This window comes from Coloeus monedula (genome assembly GCF_965178545.1).
Source record: "Coloeus monedula genome assembly, chromosome: 6".
Classification (NCBI taxonomy): Eukaryota; Metazoa; Chordata; class Aves; order Passeriformes; family Corvidae; genus Coloeus; species Coloeus monedula.
In genome coordinates, this window is record NC_138786.1 from 34,852,551 (window position 1) to 34,873,618 (window position 21,068).

The 21,068-nt window shown below is 35.1% G+C and overlaps 1 protein-coding gene across 1 annotated transcript in view; it reads left to right on the forward strand.

Moving 5' to 3' along the window:
• The window catches only part of DPH6 (diphthamine biosynthesis 6), a 200,085-nt gene that overhangs the window by 126,744 nt on the left and 52,273 nt on the right, over positions 1 to 21,068 (forward strand). The window contains exon 13 of the mRNA XM_082284129.1: positions 10,570 to 10,812. Coding sequence (XP_082140255.1) covers positions 10,570 to 10,812 — 243 coding nt within the window. The remainder of the gene's footprint in view (positions 1 to 10,569; positions 10,813 to 21,068) is intronic.

A 21,068-nucleotide genomic window follows, 5' to 3' on the forward strand; every position in this document is an offset into this window, starting at 1 on the left:
TTATCTTAAGTATCTTTTATAGTGTTAAATGTTTGTCATTTCAAAAACTGTAAGGTAACTATGACCATCTCATAGCAGTTTGGAATGCTTGTAATTTTTGTATAATGTTAGACTATGAAGATAGAAATACTAATCAGATATGTATCAGTTTTGATATAGTGTTCATTGTAAAGCTTTTGCACATCATAACTAATACTTTTCATCGTAGAGCAGGATCATGCCATCCTGTATTATCCAAGATCATGAATTTATTTAAACAAATTAGAACAGTTCCAGTAGAAGACATTAAGAGATGTGCTTCCTGGAGTGCCCATTTTCACAACAGCACTGTCATTATCAGGAAAAAAGGAAAATACTAAAAAGAAAATACTAAAGAAGGGATTTGAACCTGTGTCTCAGCAATATTGCAGCTGATTAACCTAATTGCTGGATTATTCTTTGCTGGAGTCTGCCCCTCCATTCCTCTTATTTAGCCCTTTTTAGTTTCAAAACTTGGCTTTCTATCCATTTTTGTATCAGAGGGCTTGACTCTCCAATTAGTTTTTGCTAGCAAAATAACTACTTTATTAATAATGCAAACAAAAGGGCTAAGCACATAGTAAATTTGCAGGCACTGATTCTTGAAATTGCTTTGTGATATAAGATGGATGGAAACATGATTACGGCTTGAATGGCACAACATGAGATACGTATTTTATTGGTAATTTTTTACTTACTAATACACTGTCAATATATTGCAATTTCCAGTTCTCAACTTTTATCCCTTTAAACCACAGAAAATTCCATGAAAATGAGTACTAAAAGGAACAAGTTGAAGATACACAAAACCGAAAACTACCCCAGAAAAAAAATTAGAAAATGTATAATGCGAGATAGTAACTCCGTACCCAGATGAATATGTATTACTGTATAGAATATAATTTAATACAGTTATAATCTAATTATGAAACAGAATTAAACAGAAAAAAAATTTGTTACAGAAATTCAATTTTTAAATGCAAGTTACCACTTAGTCAATAGGAAAGTTCTTGTTTTGAAGTGCTGCCGATCTAAGTGAAAGCTCCATGGGAAACTCTGCCTCATTGCATGGTTAGGAATTTAATGATACTTTATATAAGGATGTTGTCCACACTGCAGTTCTGATAAAAGGTCAGTATTTAAGCATACAATAGATAAAAAGTTGTGAAAATGGATGAGCGTATTTAGTGTATTTCTGAGATTGTTGTTGTGTTTCACTGATTTCCATTAGTTTTATTTTGTTTTGTTAGGAATCTTTATATTTTAGGATAGTTAATAGCATGCATTAACAAAGGCATTACTTTCCTCGTGCATTTTGTTTCTTGGATTGCACTTCATAAACATTGTAATTCAGATTACATGAGAATGTATAATACATCATCACTGTGGAATTACAAGTTCTTTAATTTACAGATCAGGTCATATCTTGCTGCTCAGAGCACAGAATTCTTGCTGTACTGCTGGATTTAGCAGGATTTTGCAGCTGATACCATGGAGTCCCTAACACCCAAACTCATTTCTTTGTCAATTTTTGTTTAATTGATGATGCGGAAAAGGTAATACGACATTAGTTTGGCCAACAATATTAAGTGTATATGTGGATCTTTGTTGAAAGGTTCGGTTTCTGTAAGTATAATCAGAACTTGACTTACAAATTTGCATTGGAAGATGTATCCCTAGAGAAAGATATTCTGCTATTTAAGGAAGTATTATCACTGAAATATGAATAAATAAGTAGAGGATTTTGATAAATATTGTATGTCATGTAGGTTATTATATGCTTTACTATTGTGTGTATTGTACAGGTACATCTAGCTGCACGAGCAAATCTCCTTTCATTTCCACTCGGAAATGGTGGATATACTTATTATAAACTGGACTTCTGCACTAAATAATCTTTGTCATACATTACAAACATACATTACAAACATGTCATACATTACAAACATACATACGAGCTGTTTTAATGTTGATTATTGCTTAGGTAGTCATAGATGTAAGTAAAATGCATGTGAGACTAGGTATACATAGAGGATGGGTAAAAGCAAAAAAAAAAAAAAAACAAAAAACCCCCACACTCTATGGCTAGAATGAGAACTATTACTTTTAGCTTACTGTAGTTACAGTTAACTTGTTTTCGGTTATCTGGTGCTTGGTTTTATGCAACTGCTTCTTTCCCATCTCCCAGTCATCACAAACCACCTTAAAGTAGCCAGTGACAATCATGAACAGCGTATTTCGCATAAGAATATTAAGCCGAGTGAAGGCTGGGAACAAAATCTTTTCTGTAAGAATAGAATGTCACGGTGTTAATGTGTTTCATACACTGTGAATTACTGTCGTGTGATGAACAGCTTTCACTTTTCAGTACAGAGTATTTTCTCTGCCTAGCTGTCCCTCTTCTGTTTATAATCACATTAAACTTTTGACAGTTGGCATGAATACGGATTGTAGACAGGTAGGAAAGGGAGAAAAACCAACACACTCTTTATAGGATTTTATGACTGCAGTCTTGATTCTCCTTGGATGCTGAATTCCACAACAGATCAGCAGCCGTAAGCAGCAGCACCCTTATTGTTAATAGGAACTTAAATCTAGAAATTTCTACTGTGCTTTCTTGGACTGCTTTATCACTGCAGTGATAGTTGAACTGGTGATTTAGTTTACTGTAAGTGGACATTGTCAGCAGAAGCTTCAGTTAATGCGGGAAGGTTATTGCAAGATTCCTTTCTAAGTATGCATGTTTAAGGACAAAAGTAGAAGAGACGAAGTCTGTAATACAAACACATATCACATCACTTAATCTTTTGTCTTTTCTTCTTTTAGATAGTTTTAGATAGTGTGTGTATGGATACAGTTACCTTATAACCTGTCTCCTTTATGTGCTATTCAGTTCCCTAGAACTGTTAAGAGTAGAGAAAAATGTAGAAATCGAGGAGGGAGGATTGTCTTGTGAACATACCAGCTATATCTTTCTCTGGTGATACTTTATAAAGCTATTGTTATGAAAACAAATTTAGGATTAAATAGTAAAACCACAAGTGAACTGTGTGGGAACCCCAAATAAATACTTAGGTAACCTCATGTAAGTTGTAGACAATTTCCACTTTGCAGAAGAGAGTAAAAACAGGAGGGTTTTAAGTTTTACGTCTTTACCCTGGCAGATTAAGATGCTTATCATAATTTGAATGCTGCTATGCTGAGCCGTAAACTGGAAAACAGTGTTAGTGATCAAATCTAAAAACTTCTGGTAAAAAGGACTTCATTAGCTCTGAAGAATCATCTGAAGTTTTGATATCACCTGTTCTTTTACAGACTTCCTTTTGAAATATGGAAACCATATCATACTTTTTTGTAAAGGTTATGATACCAGTTTGGGGATTTTTAACGAATTTTACTCTTTGATTAGACCAATGTCAGAACAGAGACTGCATCTTCTTTGGTCCTATACTGAATGTGTGTCTAGTAAAAAGCAGTTATATTTTAATATAAACTGTTCAGCAGTTCTTCAGTCAAGTTTTCTCCCTTGTTCTGAATATCTGTATTTCAAAATATTTTTGCCATATGTTCTGGCATGAGTTTTCATTTTTCCTAAGCTGTCTTGTTTTCTTATTTGCTGCCTTTATTTCAAACCTATCTGAGTCCATTTTTATTATTTCTACTGGTGCACATTCCAATTTAGTATCCTCTGTGGGTTTCATTATCATGCTGTTAATCCCTTCTTCCAGTGACTTAATGAAGATGTTAAACAAAATCAAGCCTAATACCAATCCCTGCGGCACCCCACTTCACTTACATTGGCATTTTCATTACTCTCTCCTTACAGACTATCACCTAGTTAACAGCATTTATAATTAGGAGAGTTAAAAAATAATTTCCAGATATGCCTTATCAGATATTTTAAGAATCCATATGAATTATAACTATTATCCTCTATTATCTCTGCATATAATTCACTAAAAAACATAATCACCTGCAGTGGATATAATACGCATTTTCTAAAAATGTGGTATCCATTGCTCAAGAGTTCATGTCTATGTTGAGTCCTTTCCCTCACTTTACACTGTTGGATACTAGTCTTTCCTACCTTGTTTGTCTGGACCCTGACAAGGCCTTTAGTTTTGCTAGTAAGTACCAATTTAAGTGTATCATTCCCCATCCCAACCCCAATTGTTAGGAACAGACTCATCTGAGTAAATTTTTAAAAAATTTGTTTTGTTTGGCTTCTTTATTTGAAGTGATATGAATAATAAATGAGGAAGTGTTAATCAGTCTGGAGGTTTTACTCCATTTTTTAGATAAGGTATGTTCATAAAGCTGAGTGTTCTGCAATTTTTCACAGTTGGCAGATTTGCTAATGTGGTTGTGTGAGAACTTGTGATTTTTTTCAAAAGCTTGAGAGGAATGGTAGGCTTTGTAAAAGGTGGCAGATTAATAGTCATGAAGACTAGAATTCCACTGTCCCAAAGAAGAAATGCATCAAAGATTAATACTCTTGTTAGCTTGCTCATTTTAAAGTAGGGAGACTGCTCTTTTTATATTTAGGAAAAAGCACCCTTCTAAATGTGGAGAGCAGTTTATCATCTATGGCATTAAGTCTTTGAGCTGTCTACTGTAATTTTCCATGAAGGAAAAATATATACCATGGGCACTAGTACAGCACATGGGCCAAAATATGCGTATTGAGTAAAGAATATTTTTACCTCAATTTTGTTCATTTCCTCTCTCTCTAGTGGAGATTCCAAGTTGACTAAAACAAGAGTCATGGAGAAGATTTCAGACTAGCTGTCTATCATGTCCACATGGATGTATTAGATGGCAAGGCTTTTTCACCCACCTTTATTGGAATCTTTCTAGATGTTTATAACTACAGGTTCTGACTTTAAAAGCTGCATTTATTTTTGATTTATGTCTAATACTCCCTTGGAATACAAATGACAGTTTTTGAGGTGGGTTTTCTTAGTGAAAATTTCAGTTTTTCAATCTTTGTCTTCTGTAAATCAGAAGTGTGTGGGTTTTATTTCTGTCAGTTGTAGAGCAGAATAAAATAGATTTGACATTGATCAAGATTTAAAAACAACCAACACATTTCCAAAAGTATGTATGCAAATATTACAATTTTCCGTGATAGGTTAGAACAGTTTTTAAAAGATTATTTTCAAGCTAAGACTTTGATCTTACCTTCTCTTAAATTTTTGACCTGATCATCCCTCTCAGGTCTGTGCATTTAGCATTTTGTTAAACTTCAAGGTACTACAGACCTTCAGGAATGTATTGGATTAGATTGCCTGCTGTAAATCCAGCACTGTCAAAAAGCTCATTTTGAGTTACTCGATTTTTAGAGGATTGCAGAGGTGTTTACAATTGGGAAGTATAGAGTATGTTTAGGAGATATTCATTATGTTGGGTAAGTATTCATAACAGTATTGTGGCTTCTTCAGATGCACTGTTGAGTTTAAAGAACTGCCAGGTTTTGTGCTGTTCAGTGTTTGTGTACTGTGTGACATGATACTTCTCTTTGGTATCATTTAAATTAGGAAATGCACAAAAGTTTTAGGTGTGTTGCTAGTGTTATGACACTGTGTTCAATGTCAAATATGACTGTGTGGGATGATGTATCTTAATTTTCCTGAACTGCAGAGGAAAAAAAAATACAACCTAGGTTGGCATCCATGAAATTGCAGTACTACTTCACTTCTTGTTTAAAAAAATGTTCTATGAATTTTCAACCCACAAATATTTAAGTTCAAAGAGAAAAATTTAAAACACGCATTGATAAAATAAACCTTAATAGTGAAGAGCAATACAAAATGATGAGTGTTTTGTAGTCTTGTAGCTTAGGAGATCGGATACATATTTAAACATCTATCCCAAAATAAGAACTAGCAAAATGGAGTCACAGCATCTGAAAACTAAATTATAAAACCCTAAAAACTGTGGAAATATTACAGGTAGTTCAATAAAATAGCCATAATATTCTGTTGATTAATTTGTATTGATTAATTATACTTTCTTGACCTAACTAGGAAAAAAGATTATTTTATTCAAGTTCTGAAGTTTTGAGTATAATGGGAAAACATTTGACTAAGCTATATGTGGAGTCTTAGTAATGTCGGGGTTTTTTGGTCAAAGGTAAGAATAACGTTTTTGGTCAAAGGTAACAATAATAATATTATTAATAATAATAATTTAGGAATATATCCTTCATCTTTTAGCTACTGACAACTGCACTTTTTTTCTCAGAAGAAAACCTGTATCAAAGTGAACTATGTGTTATGAACTCATTCCTGGAATTTGTAGACTACAGTTTTGTAACAGTTCAAGAAAAAACACGTGAATTATATTAAAAGTTGGGTGTATTAGAATCATGTTAGATACAATGTTTTCATAGTATGAACTCAAAGCTTTTCAATTACTGTTGTCTAAACAATGCCTTTAAAACTTTATTCATATAGTCAGTTGAATGAAAGATTTCACATTGCAAAAAGCAATTTTGCCATCATTATCTAAAATAAGAGGGCCTTAGGAAGAAAGGATTATCATATATTGAATAAAAAGTTCACCACCTTGCAGCTTTAATCCCGTTAGAAAAGATTATTTCTATCTAACTTAATCAGCCAGAGGTCTTTATTGCCTCAAGTATTAATTGATTTAGGTCTTCATTAAGGTCAGAGGTACCCGTGGCTGACCAGAGGCAGCCTATTAGTGTGTTGTCATTTCTGCTTATTTACATTGACTGAGCCTAATGGTGGGCTGTGTCACTGTTAGGTCAGGGGGTCGCTGAACCTTTCGTGCATCCTGACCTGTTAAAGGGCAGCAGTCACTCAGACACCAAACTGCATTCATAACAAAGATTTGGCTGATTGCATATTGACTCCGTCCTTCCAAGAAACATGTGTTTGTGGTGCAACTATTAGCATTTGCCAAAGTATCTGTGGGTGAATGTTTGAGATCCCTCTGTTAGAAGTTTCCAGCAATTTTTATATTGTCAGTTAATCACTAGCAAGTCTTAATAATACGAGCAGGAACAGTTTCATAAACTTTCTGTGTTGCTCTTGGCCTTTAATTGAAAAAGAAACAAGTCAGTGCATATCTAAAGGTATCCTATTACTTCCGTTTCTTTCTAGGCAACAATAATTGCAGCTTTTCTAATTAGCAGCTTAAGTTAGACCTTATGTTAAGTCTGGTTTTGTCATTGTTTCTTTTCCTGATACATACATATACATATATATATATATTTATATATATATATGTGTGTGTGTATGGGAGATACATTGTGGTTTTGGTAACTTAGAATACTTTTAAAAACTTTTTCATGGGATAGAACAGTTTGAAGTGTCAGTTCTTCTCACTGTTCCGTTCCATGATACCATAGATGCTTTCCTTCTGTTTTCCTAATAAGTGAAAACACCTTAGAAAAACAAAAGCTGCTATACAGTCTTGCATTGGTATAAGCTGTGCCCTAGGTCGGAATTATACTTACCCCTGCAAGACAGCTACACTGTGAAAACTAGTAATTCTCAAATAATCTCTTAGCTTTCTATCCATGAGAGCATGCATTGCATCCTCTGAGGTTCTGATTGTCCACGGAACTCCCGTGATTATTTACAGTTGTGCCAACTGAGCAAAACAATTATGTTAACTTATAAGGACTCACCTTCCATTTAACTTGCAATGATACAAATGAAAATAAAAAGGGAAGAAATGTGGAATCACATGAGGCCCCATTTATAACCTGCTTACTGCCATGAAACTGTATTGAAAATAAATTTGTACAAGTGAGCATCTCAGCAGTATGAAGCCTGAGTTTTCTGGGTTTTCTTTGGTTCAAGTCTTTATTGAAATTTTAGCCCTGGAAATATGTGTATGGTCTGGAGTGAAAATCAAATCACCAGTGAGACATCCACTATATACATACAGATCCTTTAGGGATCAATATAGATCTTTTGTATTACAGTTTTGTTTCTATGCTGAGCTGTGTAATGCAAGTCCTCTAGGCTCGATACACTGTGAATCTATACCCTGAAAGATCTTCTGTTATCCTCCTAAATGCTCCAAAAGATAAACTGTTGCAAGGTTCTAGCAGGGTTTTGCAGAACACTTTCACAACACAAGTACTGACACCATACATTGTGACAGCTCCTCTTGTAAGATTTCAGTACTGTGAACAAGATAGTATGATGACTTCCCTGTTTTAAATGCCTTTTACTCTGCTAAAAATTTTCTGTATAATGCTTCAAATATTCCAGAGACAACGTCTTGAAATCTGCTAAAACAGTGTTTGTACTGGTTTGCTGCTTTGTCCTTGCTGATTATTTATGCTTGCTTTTTATGACCGAGTCACTGGGAAAGAGAAAAGAGACGCCCCTCCTCCTTCCCTTATTCTAAATTATGTCCCCCTGAAATACAGTTGCTGCAAATCTGTGGCCATTTTTTTATGCTTTTCCCCTCTTTTCCCCTTGCATCCACCCTTCCATAACATGGTGGCTTGTTGGGAACACTGTTTTTCTATTAATTGCATCTTAAGATACAAACAAGTATGTTAGGAACAGAGGGATTTTTTCAATTGATTTTTTTAAAAACTCTGCAAAATTCCCACTGAATCTTAGCCAAAAGTGGTGCCAATTTTGCTCAAATCCTTCAGAGATTTTTTTTATGACCTTGCTTTTGACCAGTGGGGTTAATTGTATCAGAACTGTCCAGAATACTTTAAGAAAGTGCTATCTTGGTCTGTATTTCAAAACACTGACAGATATTTTATCGTTAATTAGTATTCATATTATGTCTCAAACAATCTGTTCAAGAATAGGGGAAGTGAACTGGTTGAACAGCTCTTCTGTCTACCTAATAATTAACATGGGTGATGCATGGAAAACCAGCAGCTCAACAGGGGAAAAAAAGGAAGAAAACCATCAGTGTGATTTTTTTTCTGTAGAAGTATAAACTACCTGCATTGGAGTTTTTGACTAATGCATGGATTTCACTTTGCAGAGGTGAAAATGAATGGTTTGCTTTAAAAACAAACCTGTGCCCCTCTGAATCATATCTTTCTGAATTTGTTTCTCATCTTGTCAGTATGCCACTTGGTAGCTGGCTGGACTCCCTTCTTTAGTGGCACATATTTTAAAATAGCGCTGTAAAAAAAAAAAAAAAAGACCATTTGTTCCTATAAACCAAAATATTGCTTTCATATATTTTTTCCAAATTCTGAATTATATATAGCATTATCAAACAATATTTCAGGTATTTTAAACCATTTAAATAGTTGATGTGTGTCAGTTGATATATTGTTTCCTCTCTGCCTCCTCCCCCTCTTCAGCTGCTAATCATAGAACTTGTATGCCAAATTGTGTAAGATACTCTTCCAATAGTTACATGTGTGAGTCTTTTGTGAGACACAGACAGTTATGAGGACAGATTTGGAGTTGCATATGGGTCTGTCACATGGTTTGATTGCCATGTCTTCTAGGACACAGATTTCTTTTCTAATTATTCTTAATTCTGAGGAGTTTTTACAGTTTATACAGTAAGTTCTGCAAAATTCTTCTGAAAGATTTCTTTCACAGTCCATTTTCTCTGTCTTTACTCCTAGCAAAATTCTTCCTGTGCTGACTTCAAAGCTGCTTACGCCCACCTTACTTCCCACTTCTATACTTAGTTTTCTTTTGATAGTGAATAAAATTTACTGTTTCACTGATTAGGAAATGCACAGACGTTCTAGAGAAGTGCAGCATAAGATGATGAAAAGTTTTCATATTTACATTAAGATTTTATAAAAAAGTCTTTGAGATGTCTGAATAATAAGAATAAATGTTTCCTTTGCTGGCTGCTGTTAAAAAAAGTAGGTCTTCAGAGTGTTGCCAGGAAGATTTTGGAAAATAAGCCCAAAGTAACTGCATTGCAGTAGTAAATCTGGCCACCCATTTAATTCCATTTTCAAAAGGTGACCCATCTCTTTGTTCAAGTAGAATTCTTCAGCATTTTATTTTCAGTCTGCAATTTGCTTTTACCTTCTGGTGGAATATCATCCCTTTTTGTTCATACACAGTCATTTAGGTGTTCTGCAAGTACTTTTTTTACAGTATTTTTAAATTAGTTTACTAAAGATGTTATAGATATGTACTGATACTTTCTTACATGGTTTTATATAAAACAAAGCTCAAGACATAGAAGATTAAAAAATAGCATTGAACCAAAGATAATGTGCATCATCACTCATAAGAAAAGTAAACAAGAACATATTTAACCATGTTGGGGCATCAGTGTGATCCAGCAGCTGTAACAGTCCAGGAACATCAGATTGTTGTTTTGAGCTGACACATACATCCATGCATTAACTGTTGGGTTACAGTTTATTGTAGTGCTGTGTTTCTGTGTTGTAGTTAAATCCCTGTAAAAAATTATCCTTAGACTGGCATGTTTGCTCCATTTGTGACAAATGATGGCAAAGAACAGTACTACTGAAGGAAACTAGCTGGAGGAGAGAAAGGTGCTTCCCTTGTCTTCTGTAAACTCCCAGAATCTTATTTACTTGGTTTGATTCTCTCCTAGGTTGGCAATATTCTCTACTGTGCTGGACAGATTGCTCTGGTACCTTGCACAATGCAGCTTGTTAGCGGTGGCATACACAGAGAGGCTGGAGTTTCCCTCCGTCATGTTGAGCGAGTTCTTCAAGCTATGAGCCAGAAGACTGCACTCCACCACGTCATCACAGCCAGCTGCTACGTAACTGACAGCAAGAGCATTCCTATTGCTCACTCCATGTGGCAGAAGAAATTAAGGGAATGCAAAAAGGTAGCTGCCATATCAATTTTCTTCTTTCTGCGTTGTCTTTTTGTCTCTCTAAGTCTTGCAGTAATATCAGAATTTTCTTAGTACATTTCAGAGGGGTTCAAGTAAATGTTTGATTGAGCTGTTATATTCTGGCTCGTAAGTGGTTGTGCACAACTGAGAAAGAAAATTGCTTAATAGAAAGTTATATTCACCCCTAACTTTGTCTTAATTCCCCAAAGTGTTGTGTTAAAGAACTCTCAAAGAACAGTCAATTTCTCTACCAAAATGTGAACAATACCTCATTTGAATTACTTCTGTCCATATATTTTTGCATAATGAGAAATGGGTATTTTACTTCAACTTTTTGTGAGTTGTTCTGTTGAGGATCTTTTCCCCACTTTCTTACAAATAATATTGTTATGATAACTGAGTTTAGCAATCTACTGCTCATTACTGTTTTATATTCAGCTGGACTTCTAAGACCAGCTGGACTTCTAAGACCATATCTGGACATGCCTGTCTATTGATTAACACTAACAGCATAATAATTTGCACAATGACTTATAATGATGCCACAATAATTTCTAATTTGTATGTGCCCCTTTTCTTAAATAGCCATGGAACACCCAGGCAGCCTTAAAAGGTAGCGGATGCAAATCTTGTAAATAAAATGTAACTTCTCCCCAAATGCGTAAAAACCAAATGCATAATTGCTGTATAATTTAATATAGCCTAATTATGTTTTCTTGGGGCTTAGAATCATAGAATATGTTAATATTTTCACAGAAGAAGGAAAAAACACCTGAAACTTCCCTTCTAGTTGCCTTTGTTTCCAGGCTCTGCACCAGGCAAGTGTCTTTCTGAGTAAAGATGTAGATTTTGCTTACATGCTTACACATCTCAACTTGATTTACTAATAAAAAACACTCTAAAATAGTTTTTATTACTTCTTCAAGACCAGATTCAGATCCAGTATTGAATCTAAATTCAGTTCGGTTTTTGAAATTAAATTCCGATTTTTGTTCCGTGACCAATTGGTAACATACCACTAACCCTATCTGCTTTCTGATTTGCAGTATATAACATTGGAAGACAGATTGGTGGTATTTGCCAGTTCTTTGAAACTTATCCTTTTTCCATATACAGTCTTTAAGTCTTCCATAGTTATTATGCATACCAGCTACTCTTTATTTCTTCCACTTACTAAGATGACTAGGCAGTACTGGCTTTTTTTTTTGCTTTTTTTCAGCTACTTGAAAAATATTGATTAAGTTGCTTATGTTTGAGCTATCACTATTATCTATTCCATGTCACTTCTTTATTGGTCAAGCCATAGCTTAAAAAATGGATTGTTGCCTGCACGTACTCCTGTGAAGTGATAGCTGCCTGACAGTTTTCAGAAATCTTTAAGAAAAACATCCTGCAATCAGGCATCAGGCAATCCTGTAGGATGTTCATCAGTCTTATGCTGTGCTTATCAGATCATAATTCAGTAATGACAGTATCAGAAAGTGAAAAAAATATTAGATAAAGTAATGTGTGCCACAACACCATCTAAAAATGCTTTGGATAAAACCTAAATATAAATGGGAATGAGATGTTATTAGCAGCTGCATATTCCTGTTTCTATCATTTTGTCAATAGGAGGATCAGACAGAGGAATTCAATTTTCCCTCAGGATATGCATATTTTTTGATTAGTAGGGGTTTATCTACAAAGTAAAACAGAGAAAAATACTTATCAAATACTTCTGTTACAAATAACTAGAGGAGGGAATTACCCTGCCCTGAAAATACAATTGTCCTGTTAAGGAAAATAGAGATTTTGTGTTGAAAACGATAAATTGTACAACAGTTGTACTTCTGGTTCAGTATCATTGAAAACAGGTAATGTAGCTTCTACTTTGGAACAGCCTTCCAGCTTCTGTAAGACACTGCCTTTCTCTGTGGAAGACAGAATATGGTAGCCTTACTCTGAAGGCATGTTTCTCACCTGTGTGGTTTTGTTGATGTTTTGTATCCCAGTGCTACTACAGACAGTTCTGTTAAATACCATGACATGAAATAATGGTCTGTTTTTGCCAAGTAAACTAAGTCAGCCAGACCAAAAGTATTTTATTATTCTTTAACTTTATTTTAAGCAGTGGCCAAAGGCCTGAACCAGTAGCAACCTATAGATTATTTAATAAGAACAAATGGTTTCTCAGTTGAAATTGTTCTCCTTCTGTCATCCATCAAAAAAAGAGTTTGTTTGTGCAAATAAAACAGTTCAGCTCAGAACTCATTTTTTTAAGCTATACATCATAAAGCATAGAATTAATTATGTTTTGAAAATGGGATTTAGACTCTGTATTTCTATTTGTTGAATGTTCTGTATTTAATAGCAAAGCGATGGTATATTAAGATAATTTTATTTAAAATGGTGACTAAATCATATGCATCAGAACTGCCAAAGGTGTTTTTCTTTAGAGCATGAGAAATTTAGCATTCTGTCATGTGGTGATACCTGGTAAATATCTTCTACATAAATAATACTGTTCAGCAACTTCCCTTGAATCCTTCTACATGTTTGATGGCAGTAGTCAGTAAAGCACAAAAGGGATTATATAAATTGTTTAGGACACCAATATATTGGACCTAACAGCACATAATATAAAGAGAAGTATGAGATTTGTTCTCTGGATATGTTTGTATAGCACAAAAGGTTTACATCTAAGAGCTGGATGTGGACATGCAGTTGCTCAAAGCTTTGTTTGAGATAAGGCCACAGGGTCAGACACACTTAGCTGGACTTTAGAAGACTTCTTGTAATATTGCCAGTGACAACTGTCTTTTAGGAACTTCTTGAGTTACAAAGAGAAAGATCAATTATATTTAAATTTAAATATTTTTTAAAATCTAGATAAATTATAAAAGTATATTTCAGAAGAATCTATTTTTTTCAGAGGCCATATTTCATATACTGTTAACTAGAGAAGTGGTTCTAGTGAGCATCGAGGATGGGAGGGGATTATAAGAGAGGGAGCAAACAGTAACAGTAAGCAGGCTGGACCCCCTAGCAACTTCTAACTTGTTTCAGTCACTCAGCCTCTGGTCCCTTCCTTATTCAAGCATTATTCCTTCCCCACACAACTCCTTTCTACTCCTGTCATCCTGATTTCCCTCACTCCTTATGGCAGCCCAGTATCTGCACTCCCAGCACCATTCCTGCAGCCCCAACCCTACAGTATAACCCCCTGAGCTAACCTGAGCTCCAGTTACCACAGTCATCAAGGGTTGTGTCCTTAGAGCTGGAATACAGGCCCTGTTCCTCTCTCCTCTTCCTTCATATGTCCCTTTGAGTTGCATCATCACTGGAAAAGCCATTTGGGGTGACAGAGGAAACAGAAATCTGGGGAAGGGATGTGAGGTTGTAGTAGAAAGAAAAAAAAAATAGTGGGGAGGGAAGGATAAGAAAGTAGCCCCACCAAGGGTTCACTCAAAAGAACAACACTTAACTCACTGGGCTAAGGATCTTTGGATCAACATTTTGAATGTTCACGAGAGAGATTACCTTTGTTAAAACTAAAAGGTATTGTAAAAACTGAGATCTAGAGTGAAGGAGCTGAAGTTAGCATTTAATTCTGTAGGCAGATAAAACTGCATTTTTGTTGCTGGAGAAATTAAAATGTAGATAAGGGAAACTGGTTAAAAAAAAAAAAAAAAACAACAACAACAAACCAGAAAAACGGGGGCTGCAAAAATAGCATAAAGACAATTATGCAAATGAATAATCAAACCCAAAACCTAGGAGTTGCAGACTTACTGGAATTAACAAATACAAGTGCCAGCCATCATCAGCTTTCTTCCACCCTATTTTTAAGTTACATTCCTTCCACGGTTTCTTTGTGATTGCCAGGCATACTTAGTGATATTTGGATACTCTGGAGGAGATAAGTTTAGGGACCTTCTCTAGTATACCTAGAAGCAGTTGTGTGGTAGAACAATTTCTGTCTAATCCAGTAGTTAGCTTTTAAGGGGTTTTTGGGCTTTGTGTCTTCTTGGGGCTTTTTTTAAGTAGCCAAAAAAAAAAAAGAAATAAGCTTATAGCATTGGTAAAACTTTCTGGAAGAAGAACTGACAGTTTTCCAATTAAGTCTCATCTTGTGTTTTTCTTTACTTCACATCTTTTAATGACAGTGTCATGTAATATGATGATTTTATAAGCGGTTTTGCTAACTCATTCAGCAGAGTAATCAATAGAAAAAAATAAGCCAGATGGGTTGTAGTCCATTTGTATTGGGTGGGACAGATGGCATTATTGATAGATGGAAATATTCCAAATAATTATTGTATAATGATATAACAGTGACTGTGCCTGCAAAATTTTATTAATTTACTTTGTGAATGTATTTTATTCAGTAGGGCTTGAGTTGTACCATTTAGACAGTACTCCCACTATATTTAGTTGGGACCTGAGTCCACACCCTAACTTCTCCTTCCCCTGCCCATGGGTTTTCCATGCAGAGACATCCCTGTAGTATTTTGTTAGACTATTTCAAGTGGTGGATTGTACTTCTGTCTGTACAGCAGACTCCTCTAGGCTAACTGAGATGGGCAAGATCATGGTTACATTTTTTTTCTACCTCTGAATGCTTGTTTTTTGCTTTCTTTTGTTATCCTCACCGATACAAAGAAGAAATGTGGTGTGCTGTCTCAAGATTTCAGGCATTCCAGCTTGCTTAACTGCTGTGTTTTTTTTTTTTTACATCTTGCTAATCCCTAGCAAGACTTGGTATAGCTAGATCAATAAAATACCTAAATCCTGATAAACTGTGGAATAAGTACTCATTGAGACTGTTGCTATTCAATTGTATATGCCATGGAAAAGTACTGTGAATTAATTCTTTCTGTGAGATAAGAGCATGTTAACTTCCTCACAGAAAAATTTTGAGGCCATTTGCTGCTTTTGAAATACATTTGTTTATAAAAATGTGTGAATGCTAAAAATTAGTTTCAGTTATTTTGGTTGGATGAAATATATACAAACTTGGAGGCAGATTTTCCAGAACTCTCTGAAATGTTATCTCTTACTTCTTTGTTATAAAAAGAAAAAATTATAAGGAAATACTTCAGTGTATTCAGTACACAATGTTTTATCAACAGAAACTTTAGAATTGGTTGTGTTTGTAAGTGAACCCAAAACATCGGTGAAGGGAGATTTTGAGACAGTGAAAACAATATATTTTGTTAAGATAAGAGGACAGAGTTGCTAGAAAGATAATATTTAATGCAATATCAAGATGTATTAATTGCACAAAGGTCATTATATCTTTTTTTCAGCAAGTCATTTTACGCATAGTATTTTTTTTTAATTCTGATATTATAGGTCAGTTCCCCTCTGAGTTATTGTAATAAGCAGCTGCCAATGTATTTTTCATCCTCATTAATGAAAAATCTACTTGGTGAAATACTTCCTGTGACAAAAAAAATATATCTTATGACTTTTATAACGCAGGTTGCATTTGGACATTAGTTGTCTGGTACTCTCCCACCAAAAAATTTCTGAGCAAATATAGTGCAAACTTTAAAAGTTCTCCAGCCCATCTTCTTCTGACAGAAGCTTTCTTTTTTATTATGGTAAGAATTTAGCATGCGTGGCTGTGATCCCATGATTGTTTCAAATCCAGCATAGAGTGCTGCAGCTGACTTTCATTCTGTCAGGAATGCCAGTCAGGTTGTTGACAATGTGTGTCTTAATAGTGTGTAATGCAGAAGTGATGGAAAAAAGATTCACAGTGTTTTATCTGATATATATTGTGAATGGGCTCCACACTTATTTCAGCACTTGGGTAACTTGATGCCAAATTTAAAAATCTAAATTTAAACCTTTTGGACCAGATTTACAAACTGTTTAGATGTCAAAAGATGTAAGTGTACCCAAACTTGGATTTTTTAAAGATACCTAAGAGCAGTCATCTAGGGCACTGGGCCCCTTCCAGGGAGCCCCTGCATCGTACCTTCTTCGACACTCCTTTTAATACCACTGGTGCTTTCCTGTATCTTTCCACTTTGCCTTAAAAATAATGTACAGGTCCCAAGTTATAAACAAGTTAAATCTTGAACAAGAATCTGTCTAGCTACATGCAGTTGTTTCCTGGAGTAATTAGTGTGTTTTCGTGGCAGTCATTTAGAATGGCATCATGCATCTGTAACAGCAGTCTGTGCATTGTTCAGACATTCCTGTGCTATTTGAAGTATACAGACTGTCATGAATTTAAATAAAATTCATGCATTCTCTAACACTTTATCCTAAAAACAACAGAAGTAGCTTATGCTCAAATAGTGGAACTTGAAGATCATTCTTGCTGCAAAGGATTGGATAAAGTTTTAAGATCCGCTTTTACCTATTGAGAAAATGACTATAAAACTTAAAATGAAATATTAAAAAACCTCCCCAGATTTCTGTGAGAAGATACGTATTTTTTCACCATCCTGAACAGATGTTTCTAAGCCAGTAATATTCAGGTACACTTTTTTGTCTAATTTTTTATATGTATTGGTTAATATCTTTATTTAATACATTGTTAAATTTCCAAAAAGTGTTATAAATTCTGTGTCCTATAGAAAATAGTATAGGTAATGTTAATTTAATTGGTCTTCTTTTACCAGTTTCTTGAACAAAATAGTCAAAATATGAGTAATAGAAGTAAACAAGTATTATAAAGGTAAAAATGACAGATAAGAACACTGCTACATTTACATTGCAGTAAAATCTAATGTAGGTTAATTAATATGATTTGTAATATTACCAGAAGAAAACCATTTTTGAAAACCATGGCTGCCCGCCAGTACCTATGCCTATCAAAAATTCAATAGGAAGAATATGCATGTTTCTGTTTCCCTTTTTTGTCCCATCAGGTTCATAACATTTTTTTTGTTACTAGATGCTATTCGAATGGTCCACAGTTTGATATATTAACCCAGGCTTCTTTTATGGCCCACATTCAGAACACAGAGTACATTAAATCGCTCAGTGCTACTGGGTCTTTCATCTTGTGCCTAGTGTATTTCATTTCCCCTGTGTTCAGATTAGGCAAAGCTTTTCTATTCATTTGAAGTAACTGTAATGAGAATATTTAACACAGGTCAAATGCAGAGAGTGGAAATCAAGAGGTCCTTGGATATAGTCTGCCATTTGACACTGGGCAACAATGGGAGGTGAAAGGTTTGCCACTTGAACTTTTTCTTAAAAGAAGATTATGATATTCTATTTGTAACATTAGTGGAACCTTAATAACTTTTAAAAAGGAGTATAGTCAACTAAAAGAACATGACTTTAACTGAAGCAATTTTTAGAAATGGAATATATGCATATAAAAATCATATGATTGCATAATAGTCTAAAGAGTATGCATGAATTCAACTTGTAGAATATAAACAAAAAATATGAACAATAGAAAATAACAAAGGAGAGCATTTCTTCTGTGATCGTTTGTGCAGATATCTACAGATACAATCAAACCCTCAGCTGGTACAAGTCAGCATAGCTCTGTGATTTCCATGGACTGATTTACACTGGCTTATTTGCCATTTACAGGTAATATATCCATGTGTTTGAATGTTGTTTTTCAGGTAGACAGAGTGAAGAAATGCATGTCAAGTTATTCAGTGTGGTAAACAGCCTAGTTCATCCAGGCTGACTGATTTTCCCCTGCAGCAGTTCCCTTATAAGACTGGTTTTGAGTGATTCTTCATCTCCTTTGCTGAAAACATTAATTCTGTTTTGAGCCTGTCACTTTTGTGCTAAGCAGGAGTGCATATATGCATCCACTGTTTGCTTAGGCCAGAACCTCTGGTCAAAAGTCTAATGTGTGATGACTGTGAAAGCCATTGCAGAGTTTCATCCCTGAAGCAAGTACCTGTTGTCACTGGTTCATTATAGAGGGGAAAAATGCCATTTTGGTTGAAAAGTGATCAAGGTCCTACTTTCAGGAAACTTCCCTATTAAACTGTAGTCCAAATTACACATAGGGCACTTTAAATTCCCACAGTGAAGGATAGAAAGTCAGGATTTCATCACCTTCAAAATTTCTTTGTTCTCCTTTGGATGAGGTAATCCTGTTGATCAGGACTGAAAGAAGAGCCATATTACCACCTCAACCTACATAGAAAGTCTTATTAACAACTAGTCCTTTCTAAAACTGTAGCAAGTTAATCTCTTTCAGGCCACAAACATTCGTTCCAAGTTACTGCTTCTGACAAGTAGTTTGATATTCAATACTAAATAGCTATTCTAGATCTGGGTCTTCTCCAGGGAGGATATTTTAGTTTGTCTCTTCAATGTAAGCTCTGTAAAAATCAGAAAACTCAGATCTCAGAAACTAATTAAACTTATATACTGAAAGTCCTTCCCTGTGGCCAATATCCTCTTTGTTGTGATTATGCAGGACTTGGAAGAGCATTCCTGTTGCAGGAAGGAAACTTGCTATTGAATAGTGTACAGGGTCTTCCTGGGTCTTCATAAGAGCCTCTAAGATGCTGTGTTTTGGATTTGTGGCTAACATGCTAATCTTGAACATTTTCAAGGCTTTCAAGGCTTTTTCCCAGTCAGCACCCCAGTGAATAGACTGGGTGTGGGCAAGAGGCAGTCAAGGGGATATCCCATACTGTATGACACCATACTCAGCCATAAAAACTGGAGAACTTGGTCTTTCAAGATGGCTATTCCCCAGAGCCTGGCTGGGCATCAGTCTGCTGGTAGAAGGAGGTGAAGGATTGCCTTTGCATTGCTAGTTTTATCATCTCCACCTGCTGTGCTTACCTCAGCCCAAGAGTTCTCTCATGTTTGCTCTTCAAAATGTCTTTCCCATCCTGCTGGGGCTGGAGGGCATGCAGGTGGCTCTGTGGAGAAGAAGCTGCCTGGGACTCAACACCTCAAGTAGATTCAGCAAATTAACACTGAAGACAAACTCCACAATTAACTAGGAAAATTCATACCTGTCCTTCTCCTTTGTCAAGTTTCAGTCAAAATTAGAGCTCAAATTATCATCTTTTCCTTTTGTAACTGTGCAAGGATCTTGTCTCTATTCAGATACATTAATGATCTTCTACCATCAGAAAATCAAAAGGAGGGAGAAAAAAAGAAATTGACTTGGGAAAACATCTTCATTCTTCCAGTGGAACTACTTCTTTACTATTTTATTGTATGATCCAAGGGATCCTACTAAATTTCAGTACTTGATTATCCTCACCTCTGGTTCTGTGTGCTGGTCATAATAATAATTTCATCTCCTCTTCTTCCTCCTTTTCTCTGAAGGATATCACATGGTCTTCAAAATTAATAATAGATCTTTAATTTTCTTATTCATAAAAGTCAAAGTAACCCAAAAATTATTTATGCTTTCCTGTACTCCACTTTCAAAAAAGCACGTAAGACAGTGTGAAAGTGAGCTATCTTATTTTGAAACCTCTTTAAATTTTTGCATAGCAAAAATGAGCAGTGCTCCCTGGTCAATACCCAGTTACATGCATGGCAGCTAGTAGTGAATAACCACTTTCAGCTTTCTCCCTGTTTTTATTCAGCTTCATTGATGAAAAATAAAAATGCATCCAGCTGACATGATACCTGTTCACTTCTCATCAGTTCTTTGGATGTAACACCATAAACCAGGTGGTAAGACTTGAAATATAACTTTGATTTTTATCTTGGACATTATTCAGTGTTAATATTATGCAGGTCTTTATGCATCTTACTTATAACCACCTCTGTGGAAACACCCTGGCCATCTTCTGTAGTTGACCAAAATAGTTACTTTTGCATACATATCCATAAATATATATCCAATGAAGATGCGAGTGTGAAAGAGGAAAATGTAACTCTTAGCTGAAGGAAATACTAACTGTCAACCATTTTTAATTAAGATGGTGATTTTGGTAAAGGTTTGTCATAATTTGTCAAATGAATGTTTGTGTGGAGTTGCAGACAGCAACGCAGTAATGCAGTCTCATAGTCTCTCTGTGCATGTTCTGCAGAATTACATGGAGGAGACATATATATATATATATACAGATTTTTCTCCCTCCCTCCTCTTATACATATATGTGCCTATAGATGTAATATATATACCTTACAAGCATATCCATGAGTATATATTTATATTTTTTTCTTAGTATAACAACTTTTAACAAGTGTATATATTAATACAAGTCACTTAAAGGCTATTTACTGAAAACCTTCCATTCTAATCTTCTGTACCTGAAGTCACCTGCCTTCAGGAGCATAACAGTTGAGATCCC